The following is a 17,092-nucleotide window of genomic DNA, read 5'->3' as shown; positions in this document are numbered from 1 at the left end:
ACCCCTACTTAAAGACAGATTGCCCTACATGTAACAGTTTCATACAAAAAAGTTACAAAATTCTCCTTGATATGATAAATGATAAAAAAAAACATTAAAATTCTCCACTCGAACAAGGTATGCAAGGATTTTTATGTTGGTTTTTTTTGTTGTTGTTGTTAAATGCTGAGAGCAAAATAACTTACCGGAATATAAAAAGCTGAATGAGCATGCCACAAATGGAGAAAGGAGGTATTTTCACAGAACCAGTCTATTTCCCAGAACCAGTTTATTTCCCCATTCCATCTCCGTCTGATGTCAATCAAAACATACCATCAGCCACTTAGCTAAAAAAATATACAATATGCTTGTGCACATACACAGTTACTTTATATACAATTAAGTGATAGGGAAGGGGAAAATGAAAGAATCAAGAAAACTATACTGTAGTAGTCAAGATGTGGTGGAATCAAACTGCAGTTTTCTCATTGAGAATATCTTGGTCTGGAGGAAGAGAGATCTAGAGTACAGTAGCAAGTTCTCTTTTTAGTAGACTACTCCTGTCTGCTGCTGGATCACATCAATTGTATCTTCATCCCCCATTTCCAGCTGTGCAGATGTGTTTGTTTCATTGAATGGTTCTCCATCAAATCAAAATCTGTTCTCCCTCACTGACAAATCCTGCCTTTCACAATAGGCTTTCCATTAGTTTACTAAGTGATATATACCTCTTAGCAAGTTATTAAGTGAATAATATGCCACTTAATCTTAAACTGCACCACAGATCCATCCTGCCACATCACCTTCAAATTAATAATGACCATTATTCTTAGCCTTGACACCTTCCTTAGGCTTTTCATCAACATCAGAGAGTACCGGTCTTCTCAGCTGCCACTTCACAAAGGAGGTACCAGGTCCTCACTGAACCAGCACACAAGCAGCACCAGGAGAGGCAGAAGAATGAGGCTACAGCAAGAGAAGGTCTATTTTTAATATGTCTTGACAACATATGTCACCACCTTTTCCAAATTTCATATTTAATAGGCATAAGTTAAGTAATTAATTCTCTCAAACTCGTTCCATATGCTTCATAATTCAGTGTTTTTAACTCTGCTAATGATGGGTTTTACTATTATAAATATAAAATGTTTCATATAGACAAACTTATCAAGAATTTCTGTGATGATTTTTAACCCTGGTGTAAATTTTGAGAGTGATCTTCCCTATTCCAATATATAAAATATATTTCCTTATTTCTTTCTCATTTTATCTTGAAAATTTAAAACTATTTGGAATTTATTTTGTTATAAAACATTTATATATCATTTTTATGCAGATGAACATTCTTTCTTCTTCATCTTTACCTAAACCACCATTTAATGAAGTGGTCACATGAGCTCCTTCTATAGCAAACAGAAGCCCTCCTTTTACAAAATTAATATCCTTTTTAAATGTAATTGTCCTTGACTATAAAAAAGATAGGCAAGTCTTTCTTAAATAAAAAGAGCCTAAATAAATAAATGGAGGGTCCCTGGAATATGAAGAATGGAGACCCTATCAATGTCAACATCCTCTAAATTAAACCTACAGATTCAAGTCCATCCAAAAAAAGATCCTAACAAATATTATCTAGGGATTTACAAGCTGATTCCCAAATTCATATGGAAGAAAAAAGGCCAAGACACTAAGAAATCTGTATTAGTCTCCTGTGGCTGCTATGACAAGTTAGGGACACAAACTCGATGTTCTGTGTTCTATTTTACTCACCTTTCCTATCTACAGTGTATTCTGTTAAGCGGCAGTAGGGAAACACACCTTAAAGCTAACACGTTGTTGGGCTATCAGCCATAAATTTTCTAAAAATTAGATGTATATAAGAGTCATGAAGATTCTTTCAACGATGAGGGGAGATTATCTGATAACTTCTGCCATAATGTCATAAACATCTTTCAGTTAATGTCCTGTTTTTTGTTTTTCTTTCGTACTTAGTACAGACTTTAGGTTTTGAACCAATTTTCTGCACAGGTGCTAAAGACAACCCAAGGTCTCTTTCTGATAAGGTCTGGTCTCAACTGACTTTAAATGTTTTTCCTACCATTGTCAAATAAAAGGAAATTGCTCAAAAAAAGGCAAATTTTTTCTCCTCATACCTAACATATTCATTCTTGACCTACATGACACTTACTAAGCACTTACATGCCAAGCAATATGCTAAGTCTAGGAAACACAAAAAAGACACACCTCTGCCCTCAGGAAGGTAGTTATGATATAATCAAGCAAATAAACACACTGTAATAAAATAATCAAATTACTAGAAGTAAATAAGAAAGTCTAGGAAAAGCTCCTATGCCCTCTGATAGGGAAAGCTTCACCAAAGCTATGTACAGATTAAGCTTTCAGGTCTAAAAGTGATGTGAGGACTGCATGGTATAGTGAACACCATTAGCAAAAGTACAGGCATCACAGAAAGTGACTTCTGATTTAATATTGCTAAAATGTAAAGTACCAGAGAGGGATAACAAGAAGTTAAAGATAATGTGGCAGACAAAGATACATTTCTGTTGGCATGCTTATTAGACTTTGAGATATCTGTGGGAAACCCTTACATCCATTTATCTTTTTCTACCACATTGTCAAAGACGAAAGTTTCATGTTTTAGTAACTTGAACGATGATGATGCCATTGACAGAAATGCAAAAAAAAAAAAAAAAAGAAAAGAAAAAGGGAAAAAAATCACTTAGATTGTATAGATATTTGAAATCAGAAACAGATTTAACAAACATACTTATCCCTATTTCGTATTTTCCCAAAGGTCCATTTGTATCACATGGGTCCTTCTAGAAGAAAAGATGTTAGCTAATATATGAACACACACACACACACGCCATGACTGAATTTGGAACCAAAAATAAAAAAATTTTTTTTAGCAAAACTATGTTTTCCTGGGGTGCCTGGGTGGCTCAGTGGGTTAAGGCCTCTGCTTTCGGCTCAGGTCATGATCCCAGGGTCCTGGGATCGAGCCCCGCATCGGGCTCTTTGCTCAGCAGGGAGCCTGCTTCCTCCTCTCTCTCTGTCTGCCTGCCTCTCTGCCTGCTTGTGATCTCTGTCTGTCAAATAAATAAATAAATCTTTAAAAAAAAAAAAAAACTATGTTTTCTTTTTTTAAGACACTGAACACTGAACCCAACATAGCTCTTTTCACTTTAACTGCCAGGAAATCTAAGAACCAAATTCAATGCCTTAGAGCTTTAATCAGCTCATCCCTAGAACCTGATAATGTTTCCTTTCCTTAAGTAGTGGCTATTCAGTTTCCTGTTTTACCACTAATAATTCTACTGCACATACTGCACATTTTATGCAGTCCTATAAGTCACTTAGATGCAATATAATCCTTAACAAAAATGAAATGTTGGGCGCCTGGGTGGCTCAGTGGGTTAAGCCTCTGCCTTCGGCTCAGGTCATGATCCCAGGGTCCTGGGATTGAATCCTGCATCGGGCTCTCTGCTCAGCATGGAGCCTGCTTCCTCCCCTCTCTCTCTCTCTCTGCCTGCCTCTCTGCCTACTTGTGATCTCTGTCAAATAAATAAATAAAATCTTAAGAAAAAATGAAATGTTAACGCAGAGGTGGTTTACAGTATCTGAAACAGCTTATTTTAGTAAGCGAATTAATCAGTAACATTTATGTAAATATCTGATCAGTAAATCGCTTCTTTATAAATACACGAAGTATTTCAATTAGGTCAAATTAATTTTTCAAATCAGTAAGACTCACTAAAGAAGATAAAGAGTATATACAAGAGGCACCTGGATGGCTCAGTGGGTTAAAGCCTCTGCTTTTGGCTCAGGTCATTAGGCTCTCTGCTCAGCAGGGTGCCTGCTTCCCCTCCCCCACCCCCACCCCCCCCACCCTCCCGTCTCTCTGTCTGCCTCTCTGCCTACTTGTGATCTCTGTCAAATAAATAAATAAAATCCTAAAAAATATATATATAGAAAGAAAGAAAGAAAAAAAACGAGGAATAAACTTAAGCAAGGAGGTAAAAGATCCATACACTAAAAACTACAGGATATGATGAAAGAAACTGAAGAAGACACAAATAAATAGATTCCATACTCACAGATTGGAAGAGTTAATAGTTAAAATGTCCACACCACCCAAAGCAATCTAAAGATTCAATGCTATCCCTATTAAAATTCCAATGACATTTTCCACAAAAATACAAAAAACAATCCTAAAATTTGTATGGAACCAAAAAGGACCTCAAGCAACCAAAGCAATCTGGAGAAAGAACAAAGCTGGAGGCATCACACTCCTTGATTTCAAACTCAATTACAAAGCTAAAGTAATCAAAACAGTATAATATTTGCACAAAAACAGATACAGGGGCACCTGAGTGGCTCAGATGGTTAGGCGTCTGCCTTCGGCTCAGGTCAGGATCCCAGAGTCCTGGGATCCAGATTTGCATCCGGCTTCCCTGCTCAGCTGGGAGTCCGCTTCTCCCTCTCTCTCTCCCCACTGTCCACCCTACTTGTGCTCTCTCACTCTCCCTCTGCCATATAAATAATTAAAATCTTTAAAAAGACCAAAAAAACCAGATACAATAAATCGATGGAACAGAACTGAGGGAAATAAACCAACACACAGTCAATTAATTTACAACAAAGGATCCAAGAATACACAATAGGAAAAAGATAGTATCTTCAATAAATGATGTTGAGGAAACTGGACAGCCAAATACGAAAAGAATGAAATTGGATCCCTATGCTACAACATACACAAAAATTAATTAAAAGTAAACTAAAGACTTGGACGCCTGGGTGGCTCAGTGGGTTAAGCCACTGCCTTCGGCTCAGGTCGTGATCCCTAAATCCTGGGATTGAGTCCCGCTTTGGGCTCCTTGCTCGGCAGGGAGCCTGCTTCTATCTCCAACTCTGCCTGCTTGTGTGCTCTCTCTTTCTCTCTGACAAATAAATAAATAAATAAAATCTTAAAAAAAAAAAAAAAGGTAAACTAAACACTTAAACTAAGTGTTTAAACTAAGACCTGAAACCACAAAACTCCTAGAAAAGCACATAATTGGTAAGCTCCTTGACACTGGTCTTGATGACTGTTTGGATTTCACAACAAAAATAAAGGCAATAAAAGCAACAATACATTTGATCTTAGCTAAAAGGTGGAGAAACAATACTAAAAGCAAAAATAACCAAATTACATCAAGGGTTTCTGCACAGCAAAGCATCAATGAAATGAAAAAGCAACCCTCAGAATGGAGAAAATATCTGCAAATCATGAATCTGATAAGAGGTTAATATCCAAAATACATAAAGAACTCATACAACTCAATTACAAAACAACAAACAATCCAATTTTAAAATGGACAGAAGATCTGAACACATTTTTCCAAAGACATAGAGACAGCCAACAGGTACACAAAATGGTGCTCACCATCACTAATCAGGGAAATGCAAATAAAAAACACAGTGAGATACCATCTCACACCTGTTAGAATGTCTATTATCAAAAAGAATTAATATTGGCAAGGATGTGAAGAAAAGGGAACCCTTTTACATTGTTGGTGTGAATGTAAATTGGTACAGCCATTGTGGAAAACAGTTGGGACAGTTCAAAAAATTAAAAACAGAACTACCATATGATCTAGCAATTCCACTTTTGGGTATATATGTGAAGGAAATGAAATCACTACCTCAAAGAGATATCTGCATACCCTCATTCACTAAGCATTATTTATAATAGCAGAGACATGGAAATGACTGATGTTATTCCAAAGAATGAATTGATAAAGAAAATGTAATGTATGTGCATGTATGTATACATGCACTTGCACATACATCCTACCTTTATATAGACAATGGAATATTACTCAGCCACACAAAAAAAGAAAAAGAAAATCCCTTTTTTCACTTGCTACATATATTAAGTGAAATGGCAGAGAAGACAAATACTCTACGATTTCCTTTATACATGAAATTTCTTTAAAAAGTTCATAAAAACCTAACAGAATGGGGGTTGCCAGAAGCAAGAAGTGGGGAAAATGGGTGAAGGTGGTCGAAAGGTATAAACTTACAAGACAAGTTCTGGGTATATAACAAGGAGCATAATAACAAAACAAAACAAAGAACATGATCCAAACATTTTAATTAAAAGGCCTACTCCCAAAGCAAAGAATATCACCAGGGAGAAAGATCATTTCATAATGATGAAAGAATCAATTTAGAGGTGCCTGGTGACTCAGTCCATTAAGCATGTACCTTTGGCTCAGGTCATGATCTCTGGGTACTGGGACTAAGCCTTGCTTTGGGCTCCCTGCTCAGTGGGGAGTCTGCTTCTCCCTCTCCCTGCATGTGTGTGCGTGCACCTGCGCTCTCTTTCTCCCTCTCAAATAAATAAAATCTTAAAAAAAAAATTTATCAAGGAGAAAGAATAATCCTAAATGTTTTTGCACCTAATAAAAGAACTTTAAAATACATGAAGCAAAATCTGATAGAACCGCAAAAAGAAACAGACAAACCCACAATTACAATCAGAAACTTCAGCACTCTCCCAATATTGATAATAGCAAGTAGACAGCAATTCAGCAAGGATACATAAGTCTTTAATAACACTATCAAACAAATTGTCCTAATTGACATTTTTAGAGCTTTCAACCCAAGAACAGAATATATATTGTTTTCAAGTGCAAATGGAACATGGATCAAGTTACAATATATGTGGAACTATCAATTTTAAAGAAATCAAATCATGAAACATGTTGCCTGACTGTAATGCAACTAAGTTAGAAATCAATAATAGAAAGATAACAGAGTAATCCGCTAATATTTGAAGCTAAAGAACACAATAGTAACTAACCAATAGATCAAAGAAACCAGAAAGGCAAAGTAAAATGTAAATACAAAAATACCATAATTTGTGGGATGCTACTTAGGAAAGATCTACATCACCAAATGCCTATAGTGAAAAGAAAAAGGGTTTCAATCAGTAATCTCAATTTACATTTTAAAAAAACTAGAAAAAGAGCATATTAAACTAAAACTAAGCTAAAAAAAAAAAAGAAAGAAAGAAAAATAATCAAAGCAGAGATTAATGAAATATGAATGGAAAAAACAGAAAATCAGTAAAGCTGGTTCTTTTATTTATTTTTTAAGAGATTGTATTTATTTATTTGACAGAGAGAGACACAGAGAGAGAGGGAACACAAGCAGGGGTGTGAGAGGAAGAAGCAGGTTTCCCGCTGAGCAGGGAACTGGAGGCAGTTCTCATCCCAGGACCCTGGGATCATGACCTGAGCTGAAGGCAGATGCTTAATAAATGAGCCACCCAGGTGCCCCAAGCTGATTCTTACAGATTAATGAAAGTATAAGTCTCTAGTTAGTCTGATCAGGAAAAGACAAATTATCAATATCAAGTTTAAGAGAGGTGACAACACCACAGATTCTACAAACATCAAAAGGATAATAAGGGAGTTTTACGAACCACTCTATTCCTATAAATTTGACAACTTATACCAAATAAAACTTCCTTGTAAAAAACAAACTACCAATGCTCCCTCAAGAAGAAAGATAACCTGGGGTGCCTGGGTGGCTCAGTGGGTTAAGCCGCTGCCTTCGGCTCGGGTCATGATCTCAGGGTCCTGGGATCGAGTCCCACGTTGGGTTCTCTGCTTGGCAGGGAACCTGCTTCTCTCTCTCTCTCTCTCTCTCTCTGCCTGCCTCTCCATCTACTTGTGATCTCTCTCTGTCAAATAAAGAAATAAAAATCTTAAAAAATAAAAAAATAAAAGAAGAAACAGATAACCTGAATAGCTGTCTTTCCAATAAAGTAGTTAAAAAACACTGCTTCAAAAAAAACTGCAGTTGCAGATAGCTTCACTGGTGAATTACACCAAACATTTAAGTAAAAAATAATTCTACATGAATAATTCTCAATTAATACTATAAGGCTAGCATTACCTGATATCAAAACCAAAGACATTACAAGAAAAGAGAAGTATAGGCCAATATCCCTCGTGAACATAAATATAAAAATTATAAACAATCAAACCCAACAATAGATATAAATGAAAATACATCATGACCAAGTGAGGTTTAATACCAGGACTACAGAGTTGACTAACATATGAAATCAATGACTATAATTCATCATATTCATACATGAACAAAAAAAATCTGTTTATCTCAAGATAAGTAGAAAAAGCATGTAACAAATCCAACATCCATTCCTGATCCAAACTCCAGCAAAAAAATGAAACTTTTTCAACATGATAAAAGGCATCATGTTGTATGATTAAAAAACTGATTGCTTTACACTTAAGATCAGGAAAAATATAAGGATGCCCACTCTCACTACTTCTGTTCTACACTGTGCTAGGGGTTCTAGCGAGTTCAATAAGCCAAGAAAAAAATAAACAAAAGGATCCCCATTGGAAAAGAAGAAGTAAATGGTTTTTATTCAGACAACACTATCTATGTAAAAAACCCAACGGAATCAACAAAAATTTAATATGACCATGTGAGTTTAGCAAGACTAAGTGAATTTAGCAAGATTCAGAATACAAGCTCAATACACAAAATCAGGGACACCAGGCCAGCTCAGTAGGAGAGCATGCAATTACTGATCTTGCAGTCCTGAGTTCAAGCCCTACACTGGGTGTAGAGATTATTAAAAAAGAAAAAAGAAAAAAAAAGCGCAACACTTATTTAGAAAAATGGATTTCCATACACTAGCAAGGAAATGGATATAAAAATACCATTAACAGTGGCATCAAAAGTAGAAAATATTTAGGGATAAGTGACAGAAAATGTGTAATACCTGTACATTAAAAACTACAAAACACTGCCAGAGAAATTAAAGCAGCCCTATGTAAATGGAGAAACATACCTTGTTCATGAGTTAGAGAATTCAATATTGTTGTCTATTCTCTCCCAAACTGACCAACAGATTCACCATAATCCCAATCAATATCCCATGAGGAATTTGTTTTTTAAGAAACTGACAAGCTGGGGTGCTTGGTTGGCTCAGTGGGTTGAGCCTCTGCCTTTAGCTCAGGTCATGATCTCAGGGTCCTGGGATCAAGCCCAGCATGGGCTCTCTGCTCAGCAGGGAGCCTTCTTCCCCCTTTCTTTCTGCCTGCCTCTTTGCCTACTTGTGATTTCTGTCAAATAAATAAAATCTTTAAAAAAAAAAACTGACAAGTTAATCTTAAAACTCATATGGAAATGCAAAGGACCTGATACAATTCCCACCAACCCCACCCCCAAAAAAACCTTTGAAAAGGAAGAACAAAGTTGTAGGAACAACACTACCTAATTTATTCATAAATTCTAGACTTATTGTTACAGTAAAAAAAAAAACTGTGTGTATGTCTGTGTATACACATAGAGAGAGAGGGGGTAAGAGAAGAGGAAAAACAGAGAATAAGAGAGAAGAGGAAGAGGGAGGGGTCTTGGCTCTAACACAAACAGATCACTGGAACAAAATAGAAATTCCAGAAATAGGCTCTCACATATATAGACGAACGAGTTTTGGAAAAAGTGCAAAGGCAATTCAGTGGAGAAAGGGCTGTATTTTTCAACAAATGGTGCTGGAGCAACTGGATATCCATTTGCAAAAAAAAAAGTCAATCCATACCTTAAATCATATTTACGAAGTTAACTCGATAGCTCCTAAAATTACAAAATTTCTTGAAGAAAGAATAGCAGAAACTCTTTGTGACTTTAGCTTAGGCCAAGATTTAGATCTAAAATCAGAAGCATAAACCATAAGAGACAAAACTGATATATGGGCTTATTCAAAATTAAGTATTCCTACTCCTTCAAAGAAAATAAGAAATTTAGAAGAAGACAGTCTAAAGACTGGGAAAAAAGATCTCTGCAAATCATGTATCTGATAAAATACTTGTATTCAAAAAATAGAATTTTCAAAACTGAATGAAAAAAATCTGAATAGACACTTCAAAGTAGTTATATAATGGAAAAAAAGCAAATGAAAAGACACTCAACCTTATTAGATATCAGAGAAACAATTATAACCACTACATATTCATTACAGTGGCTGAAATTAAGAAGGCTGGCCATAACAAGTGGTGTTGACATGTGTGCAGGAAATGGAATTCTTAAACTCTGCTAGTAAGAATGTAAAATTTTAAAAAAACAGTATGACAGTCTCTTATAAATTTAAACACACAACTGCTATGTGATCCAGCCATTCTACTCCTAGCTATTTATCCAAGAGAGAAAAACGCATGTGTTTATAAATAAGTACACCTCACAGCAGCTTTATGTGTAATGGCCCCAAAGTGCAAATTCATATATCCATCAAATTGTGGCATAACTAAACAACAGGATATTACTCAGCAACAAAGCAATATACTCCTGACACACCACACAACAATACAGATGAATTTTAAATAAGGCTGAATAAAAGAAACCAAACTAAAAAGTGAATACTGTGTAATACCATACACACACACACACACACACACACACACATATACATAAAAAGCTTCTCTCAGGGGAAGGTAGAAGGGGATGGGGTGCATGTAGCATTGGGAAAAAGGGACTACAAAGGAGCAAAAGGAAACTCTGGAAGGCTACAGACATAATTGCTACCTGGAATGTCTGGGTATGTCCCTAATCTTAATTGTCATGATGGCTACAGAAGGCATAGATGTATGTCAAAATTATTCAACTGTGTGATTTAAGTATGTGTAATTTATTGTATACCAATTCTGTATCGATAAAGCTATTAGAAAAAATGATCCAGGGACGCCTGGGTGGCTCAGTTGGTTAAGCAGCTGCCTTCGGCTCAGGTCATGATCCCAGCGTCCTGGGATCGAGTCCCACATCGGGCTCCTTGCTCGGCAGGGAGCCTGCTTCTCCCTCTGCCTCTGCCTGCCATTCTGTCTGCCTGTGCTCGCTCTCGCTCCCTCTCTCTCTCTGACAAATAAATAAAATCTTTAAAAAAAAAAGAAAGAAAGAAAGAAAGAAAGAAAGAAAGAAAGAAAGAAAAAATGATCTAACAATAATCAGTGTATTAACTGAATAAACACTCATCTTTTTACTTTTAAATCGTTAAGACTGAACACTTGCCACAGAAGATATTTAACATTTAATCAATATCCACTACATGCAGGCATTGTTAGCTACCTGACATGTGCTAACTTAATGTATTATGTTAAGGCTTTTAATTGAAAAAAAGGGGACTGGAAGGGAAGAGAGGATAACACAAATCTTCTGAAACTAGACAAGCCTTTATTTCTATTTTTTAAAAACTCTAATTCCCAGTTCTTATAAATAAACTATATAGCAGTATTAACAAACAACACAGATTTAAATCTAAGTCCTTCAGAGTCAAGTTTCTAAAATTCAGCTGGAATGTCTCAAGTGTTCCTTAGGAATACATGGCAGGAAAAAGGTTTAGACTGGATGTTTAAATTATATTCTCATATATTTGGATGCACTGAATTCTCTCTAAATACCATGAATGAATGGCAATTCATTTTAAGGGTTAAAAATATAGTTCAGATGGAACCAATCAAAAATAAAAATCCTGTGTAACTGGCAATGCCCACTTTGCAAACTAGCTTCCTCACAATATTTTTATGTAAAACTTGCGCCTACCTCCAGAAAGGATTTGAAATGGCTCTTACATCTGCAAAATAAGTTACCTGATTGGTGGACCTCTAAGACATCTTACAGTGTTTGTCACTCTGCTTTCTCACACTCATTTTCTTAGGAATTTACTTACATTAACCATATTTCTAAGAAAATAATTGTAACCATTTAAAGATACAGAGTATTTTATTCAATTAATTTAGTAGAATCAAGTACAGCAATTGTTTTTGTTTTGTTGTGTTTCTGTTTCAAGTTGTTATTTAAATTCTACTTACTATGTTACTAGTTAACATACACTGTAATATTAGTTTCAGGAGTAGAATTTAGTGATTTATCACTTACTTATAACACCCAGTGCGGGGTGCCTTGGGTGGCTCAGTAGGTTAAAACCTCTGCTTTTCGGCTCAGGTCATGGGCTCAGGTCACGTCAGGCTCTCTGCTCTGCGGAGAGCCTGCTTTCTCCTCTCTCTCCCTGCCTCCCTCTCTTGCCTACTTGTAACCTCTGTCTGTCAAATAAATAAATAAAATCTTTAAAAAAGAAAAAACAAAAACACCCAGTGCTCATCACAACATTTGTCCTCCTTAATACCTATCATCCGTTTAGCTCATCCTCTCAGCCACTGCCCCTCCATCCACCCTCAGTTTGTTCTCCAATGTTATGAGTCTCTTTTATGGTTTGCCTCCCTCTTTTTTTTTTTTTATCTGTTTTGTTTTTTAATTCCACAGAAGAGTGAAATCATATGGTATTTGTCTTTCTCTGACTTAATTTGCTTAGCATAATACACTCTAGCTCCATCCAAGTTGTTGCAAATGGCAAGCCTGCATTCCTTTTTTATGGCTGAGTAATATTCGTGTGTGTGTGTGTGTGTGTGTGTGTGTCCATACATACTACTTCTTCTTTATTCATTTATCAGTCGAAGGACATTGGGTTCTTTCCCTAACAAGTACAACATTTGGAGATCCATCTTTCACTCCATTATTTTGACAAATTTTCTAAATCTCAGCACTACATTTAGAACTAGAATACTGTTCTGATATATTATCCTGTGCAGTGTAAGATATTTAGCAGAATTTCTGCAACCCACCAGATGCCAGTAGCCTCTCTCCCTATTTGTGACAACCAAAAGTATCTCCAGACATTGCCAATATTGCCAGAGGGAAAAAACTGTCCTGGTTAAGAACTATGGGTCTAAAACTACTGAAGTATAAAGAGACAAAAAAAAAAAACACTCTTTTGTGTAAGAGACAAACAAACAAACAAACAAACAAAACCCCACTCTTTTGTGTCTGTCTGTGTGTGAGAGAGAGAGAAAGAGAGCGAGAAAGAAAGCATACCCATGAACTGGTGGGGTGGGGCAGAAGGGCAATCTCAAGCAGGCTCCAGGCTCAGTGGGGTCCAACATGGGGCTCGATCCTACAACCCTGAGATCATGACCTGAGCTGAAATCAAGAGTCAGATGCCTAACTAACAGAGCCACCCAGCATCCCGCCCCCCACCAAAAAAACAATCTTTAACTATAGAGAACAAACATGTTTACTGGGAGGTGGGTGGAGGAGAGGGATGAAATAGGTGAACAGGATTAAGAGTACACTTACCTTGATGAGAACTGAGTAATAATATGGAATTGGTGAATCACTTTATTGTACACCTGAAACTAGTATAACATTGTATGTTAACTACACTGGAATTAAAATAAAATAAAACATTAAAAATAAATAAAGAGTACTGAAGTGCTGTAATCTCTCTGTATGGACCTCATCCACTGAAAGGGCATAGAGTCTGAAAGCACAATATTCTCTATTTGAAGGTTCTTAAGGATATTTTAAGTGTTTATATATAGCATATGCTCCATTTTTAAAAAGCCCATAAATTAATAAAAAAAAAAACAAAAAGTGTGTTTTTTCTCATTATCGCTTTGTTTTAAAAATACCTAACATGTACCTGAAGCCTTTTAATTTAGACCATTTCACCCAGACGGAAAAAACTTTCAAGCCCAAGAAGTATGTACGAACTATCCCCTAACCACTCTGTAACTAGAGAATACAGTAGTTAATTTAGGAAATGTCAATACTCTACCAGAACTCAACTTTATAGCTCTGACTTTTACTCAGCCTACAGTCTGTCCCAAGTAGGTGCCAAATTCCATTAATTCTCCAATTTTATTCCTCCACTGTCTGTGAACATCTGCATTCACACATTGACTTTCTGTTGCACTCTCTCAGCTAAACCTTTTCAATCAACAACTTAACTCTCAAGAATGAAAATGAAAAGATCACAAACTCAACTATATTTAGAAGATTTATATTTTCGTGAAAACTAGATCTCTTTTTATATTGCTAAACTGGATTTAATTGCTTTCTTATTTGACAGAAATATATACAACTTACTTGTGATAAAGATTTGCTGTTTTAAATGTAGAAAAGAGTAAAACACAAACTGGAGATATGAAATCTGGGCTCCAGTTCTGGCCTCCTAGTAGCTGGATGACTACTTAACATTCCCAAACCTCAGCTTTCTCATTTATAAAATATGGAGTATAATCATATCTACTTCTACAGTTACTGTGAGAATTAATTATAATTTATGTGAAATCATTTTGTAAACCAAACAAATGTTGGATATTACTGGTGGTATCCTGATGGTATGAATAAACAACAGAAAAACACACAGCTCAAACACAGGACTTACTTATATTAATTATACTAATTAAAAAACTTATACTAATTAAATGACACTTTTCAGAAAAACACTCATTAGAAGGAGATCTGAAGATAATAAACTCTGAACTAGGATTCAGGCATCTGGGTTCTAAACTTAGTCCTGCCAATAACTCTCTGTATCAACACAAGCAAAGCAACTTTCCTTTTCACCTCAGATTCCATCTATAAAAGATCCAAGTACTGGACCGGGTGTTCCATAAATATCATTACAGCCCTTATCAGCCTATGAAATGAGCAAGTATTCCAAAGATTCGTTTAACCCTATAACCACAACCCGAGCACTGTTTGGTCGTCCAGCCAAAGAGAAGCAGAGGGCAACAGGGGTAAGAAAATTTTAACTAAGTAAGACCAGAACTGTATACAATTTTCGAGAAGCAAAGGAAGTTACAAACTACTTCGTTCTCTGTAATTAATAATAATCTTCCCTCCAAGTGACAGTAATGATGAACACGGTACTTTAACAAAAGGGCGGGGCTCTTGCCCTAAGAATTTTGGAAACCCGCCACTTCCCAAAGAGGTGTGGAACTGCTTCCTCGCCCTCAGTAGCCAAGGAACTTGAAAGATTAAGGTTTATATTGTTTGAGTTCGGGGGGTGGGGGGATGTTTCCACTTGGATTGGGACCGCGGTAGTCACCTGACACACATATTCTATAAACACCATTATCGACAACACCAAGCCTCCTGAAGTCCAACAAAGATCTAAGTTTTTAGAATAATGCTAGTTTGTACAAATGAGCTCGGACTATTAACTCAAAATTAGGTAACCCTGTGTTGGTGGTGATTAATACTTGCCAACTGCCAAGTTTTCCCTTCCCCAAATTATCCGCCCTCCCGCGTCTCTGCGGAGGCGACGCCTCGCCCTCTATGCCCGCACAGCGCCAGGGCGGGCGGGAGAGTCCCCAGAGGCTCCCCGAGGCAGGCCTTTGGGCGCCACCACCCCCTCGCTCCTCACCGATGACGATGCGCAAGTGCTTGAGACGGGTCAGCGCGTCCTTCTTGGTGTCCAGCACCTTCTGGGTAGACTTCTTCACGTCCCCGTGCGGCTTCTTGGAGAACATCCTGCCGCTGCCGGTGCCGCTGCCGCCGCCACGGCCGACTCCGGTCCCCTCCCGGTCCGGCCCCGGCGGCGGAAAGTGGAGAGAGTGGGCGGGGAGGCTACTAGCGTGAGCAGCTCATTCACTCCCCAGGCTTGCGGGCCCCAGCGTAGCCGACTCCGCTCACATCCAGGCCAGGGCCGCCGCCTCCACCCGCCTCGCGCCGCGGCTGCAAGGCACCTTCGGTTCCGGCTCCAATATGGCGGATCCCCTCTCCCAATCCTGCACGGAGCGGGGGAGACCCGGCAGGTCGGTCGCCGCCGCCCCGGCTGCCTCCCGAAGCCGCCGCTCGCAGCCACAGGCCGGGACCCGGGACCCGGAGCCGGAGGTGGGGCTCTCCGCGGCGGCAGCACGACTCCTCTCCCTGAGGCCCCCTTAAGGTTAAAGCTTCTTTAGCAGCTTACACCCTGCATAGGCCGAAACGGAGACGAGTGCGGTGATGAGGTTTCACGACTCTGCCGTCGGTGGCGAATGGTCCCCGTGGCAACCGCCTTCTGACGTCAAGGTTTCTTGACGTCATGCCAGCGTGAGATCATCTGTGGCATTACCCACCTTTGGTGTCCTGTGTAACCCGCCAAAGCAGGAGCCCAAGAAAGTCAGGGAAAGGAATCATTCCGCGCCATTGTAAGCGAAGGGACTCCTAACGGAGGGACTCCCAGAGTGGTGGTGTGTAGTTTTTGTTTAAAAAGATCCTTCATCTCCACAGTTTACTATGTTATAGTAACTTAAAAATAACCCCCAAACATCAAAACAGACGTGCAATACATTTTAGATGCCAATTCTGAAGGCCTTAGATGTAACACCCTTTCATTTCCTAAGTTGAATTTTGTTTAAAAGATTTTTTGTTTGCTTGTTTTTTCAAAGTGATGGACAGTTTATTGTAGTTTAGAGATTTGTAGGGTTGTAGTACATCCTCTAGGTTAAAATTATCTTGCACATGAGAAAATAAATAAATAAAATTATCTTGCACAAATAAATGAACCCCCAAAGAATGCAGTAACAGAGTGCAAAATTACAAGAGAAAAGAAATCTGGAGAACTTTGAGGGTGAATTTTCTTAATGTGTAGAGTTCACAAATCCAGGAAAAATATGCTAAGGCCTCCACCTTAGATTGTGGAAACACAAGGAACACAAAAAATCACAGGACTGTATATTCATAACTAAAACATGACAATGTGGTGCACCTGGGTGACTCACTCAGTTGAGCAGCTGACTCTTGATTTCGGCTGAGGTCATGATCTCAGGATCCCAGGATCAGTCCCATTTTGGGCTCTGCACTCAGCTGGGAGTTGAGTTGTGATCTCCCTCTGCCCCTCCCCCCTTCTGCCAGTTGTTCTCCCTTTCTCTCTCTCTCTCAAATAAATAAAGCTTTTTTTTAAAGTGAAAATGTTCACATGTAAGTAATTTTCCAAAAATCAGATTAAAAGAATATTTTTAAACAGCTTTATTGAAGAGAATTGATGTACAACTAACTGTACATTTTCAAAGTGTACAATTTGGTAACTTCCACAATTGTATACACCTATGAAAACATCACCATAATCAAAATCGGGGACATATCCACCACCCCCAAAACTTTCCTCTTGCCCCTTGATAATTCCTCCCTCCTGCTACCTGATCCCTGGTTCCCAGGAGAGCACTGATTTGCTTTCTGTCACTTGGAGTTCCCA

General features: G+C 38.0%; 1 protein-coding gene and 1 pseudogene across 10 annotated transcripts in view; both read right to left on the bottom strand.

Moving 5' to 3' along the window:
- Positions 1–15,892, bottom strand: part of RALGAPA1 (Ral GTPase activating protein catalytic subunit alpha 1) — a 256,054-nt gene extending 240,162 nt beyond the window's left edge. For 5 of the 9 annotated variants that reach the window (XM_082737791.1, XM_082737792.1, XM_082737795.1 and 2 more), the window contains exon 1: positions 15,281–15,888. In XM_082737791.1, the coding sequence (XP_082593917.1) occupies positions 15,281–15,386 (106 nt within the window). In that variant the 5' untranslated portion in view covers positions 15,387–15,888. Of the gene's footprint in view, positions 1–15,280 lie in introns of all 9 variants that reach the window. The other 4 variants (XM_082737788.1, XM_082737790.1, XM_082737789.1 and 1 more) reach the window with 3 other exon arrangements.
- Positions 483–14,989, bottom strand: LOC309868087 (annotated as a pseudogene). Its single transcript has 3 exons — positions 14,810–14,989; positions 661–873; positions 483–588 (listed from the first exon to the last, which is right to left on the bottom strand). The product of its transcript is annotated as an uncharacterized misc_RNA (transcript).
- Positions 15,893–17,092: the final 1,200 nt, after the last annotated feature.

Source organism: Mustela nivalis (assembly GCF_964662115.1).
Source record: "Mustela nivalis genome assembly, chromosome: 6".
NCBI lineage: Eukaryota > Metazoa > Chordata > Mammalia > Carnivora > Mustelidae > Mustela > Mustela nivalis.
Note: the sequence above shows the minus strand (reverse complement) of the source record. Positions and strands in the feature narration are given on the sequence as shown.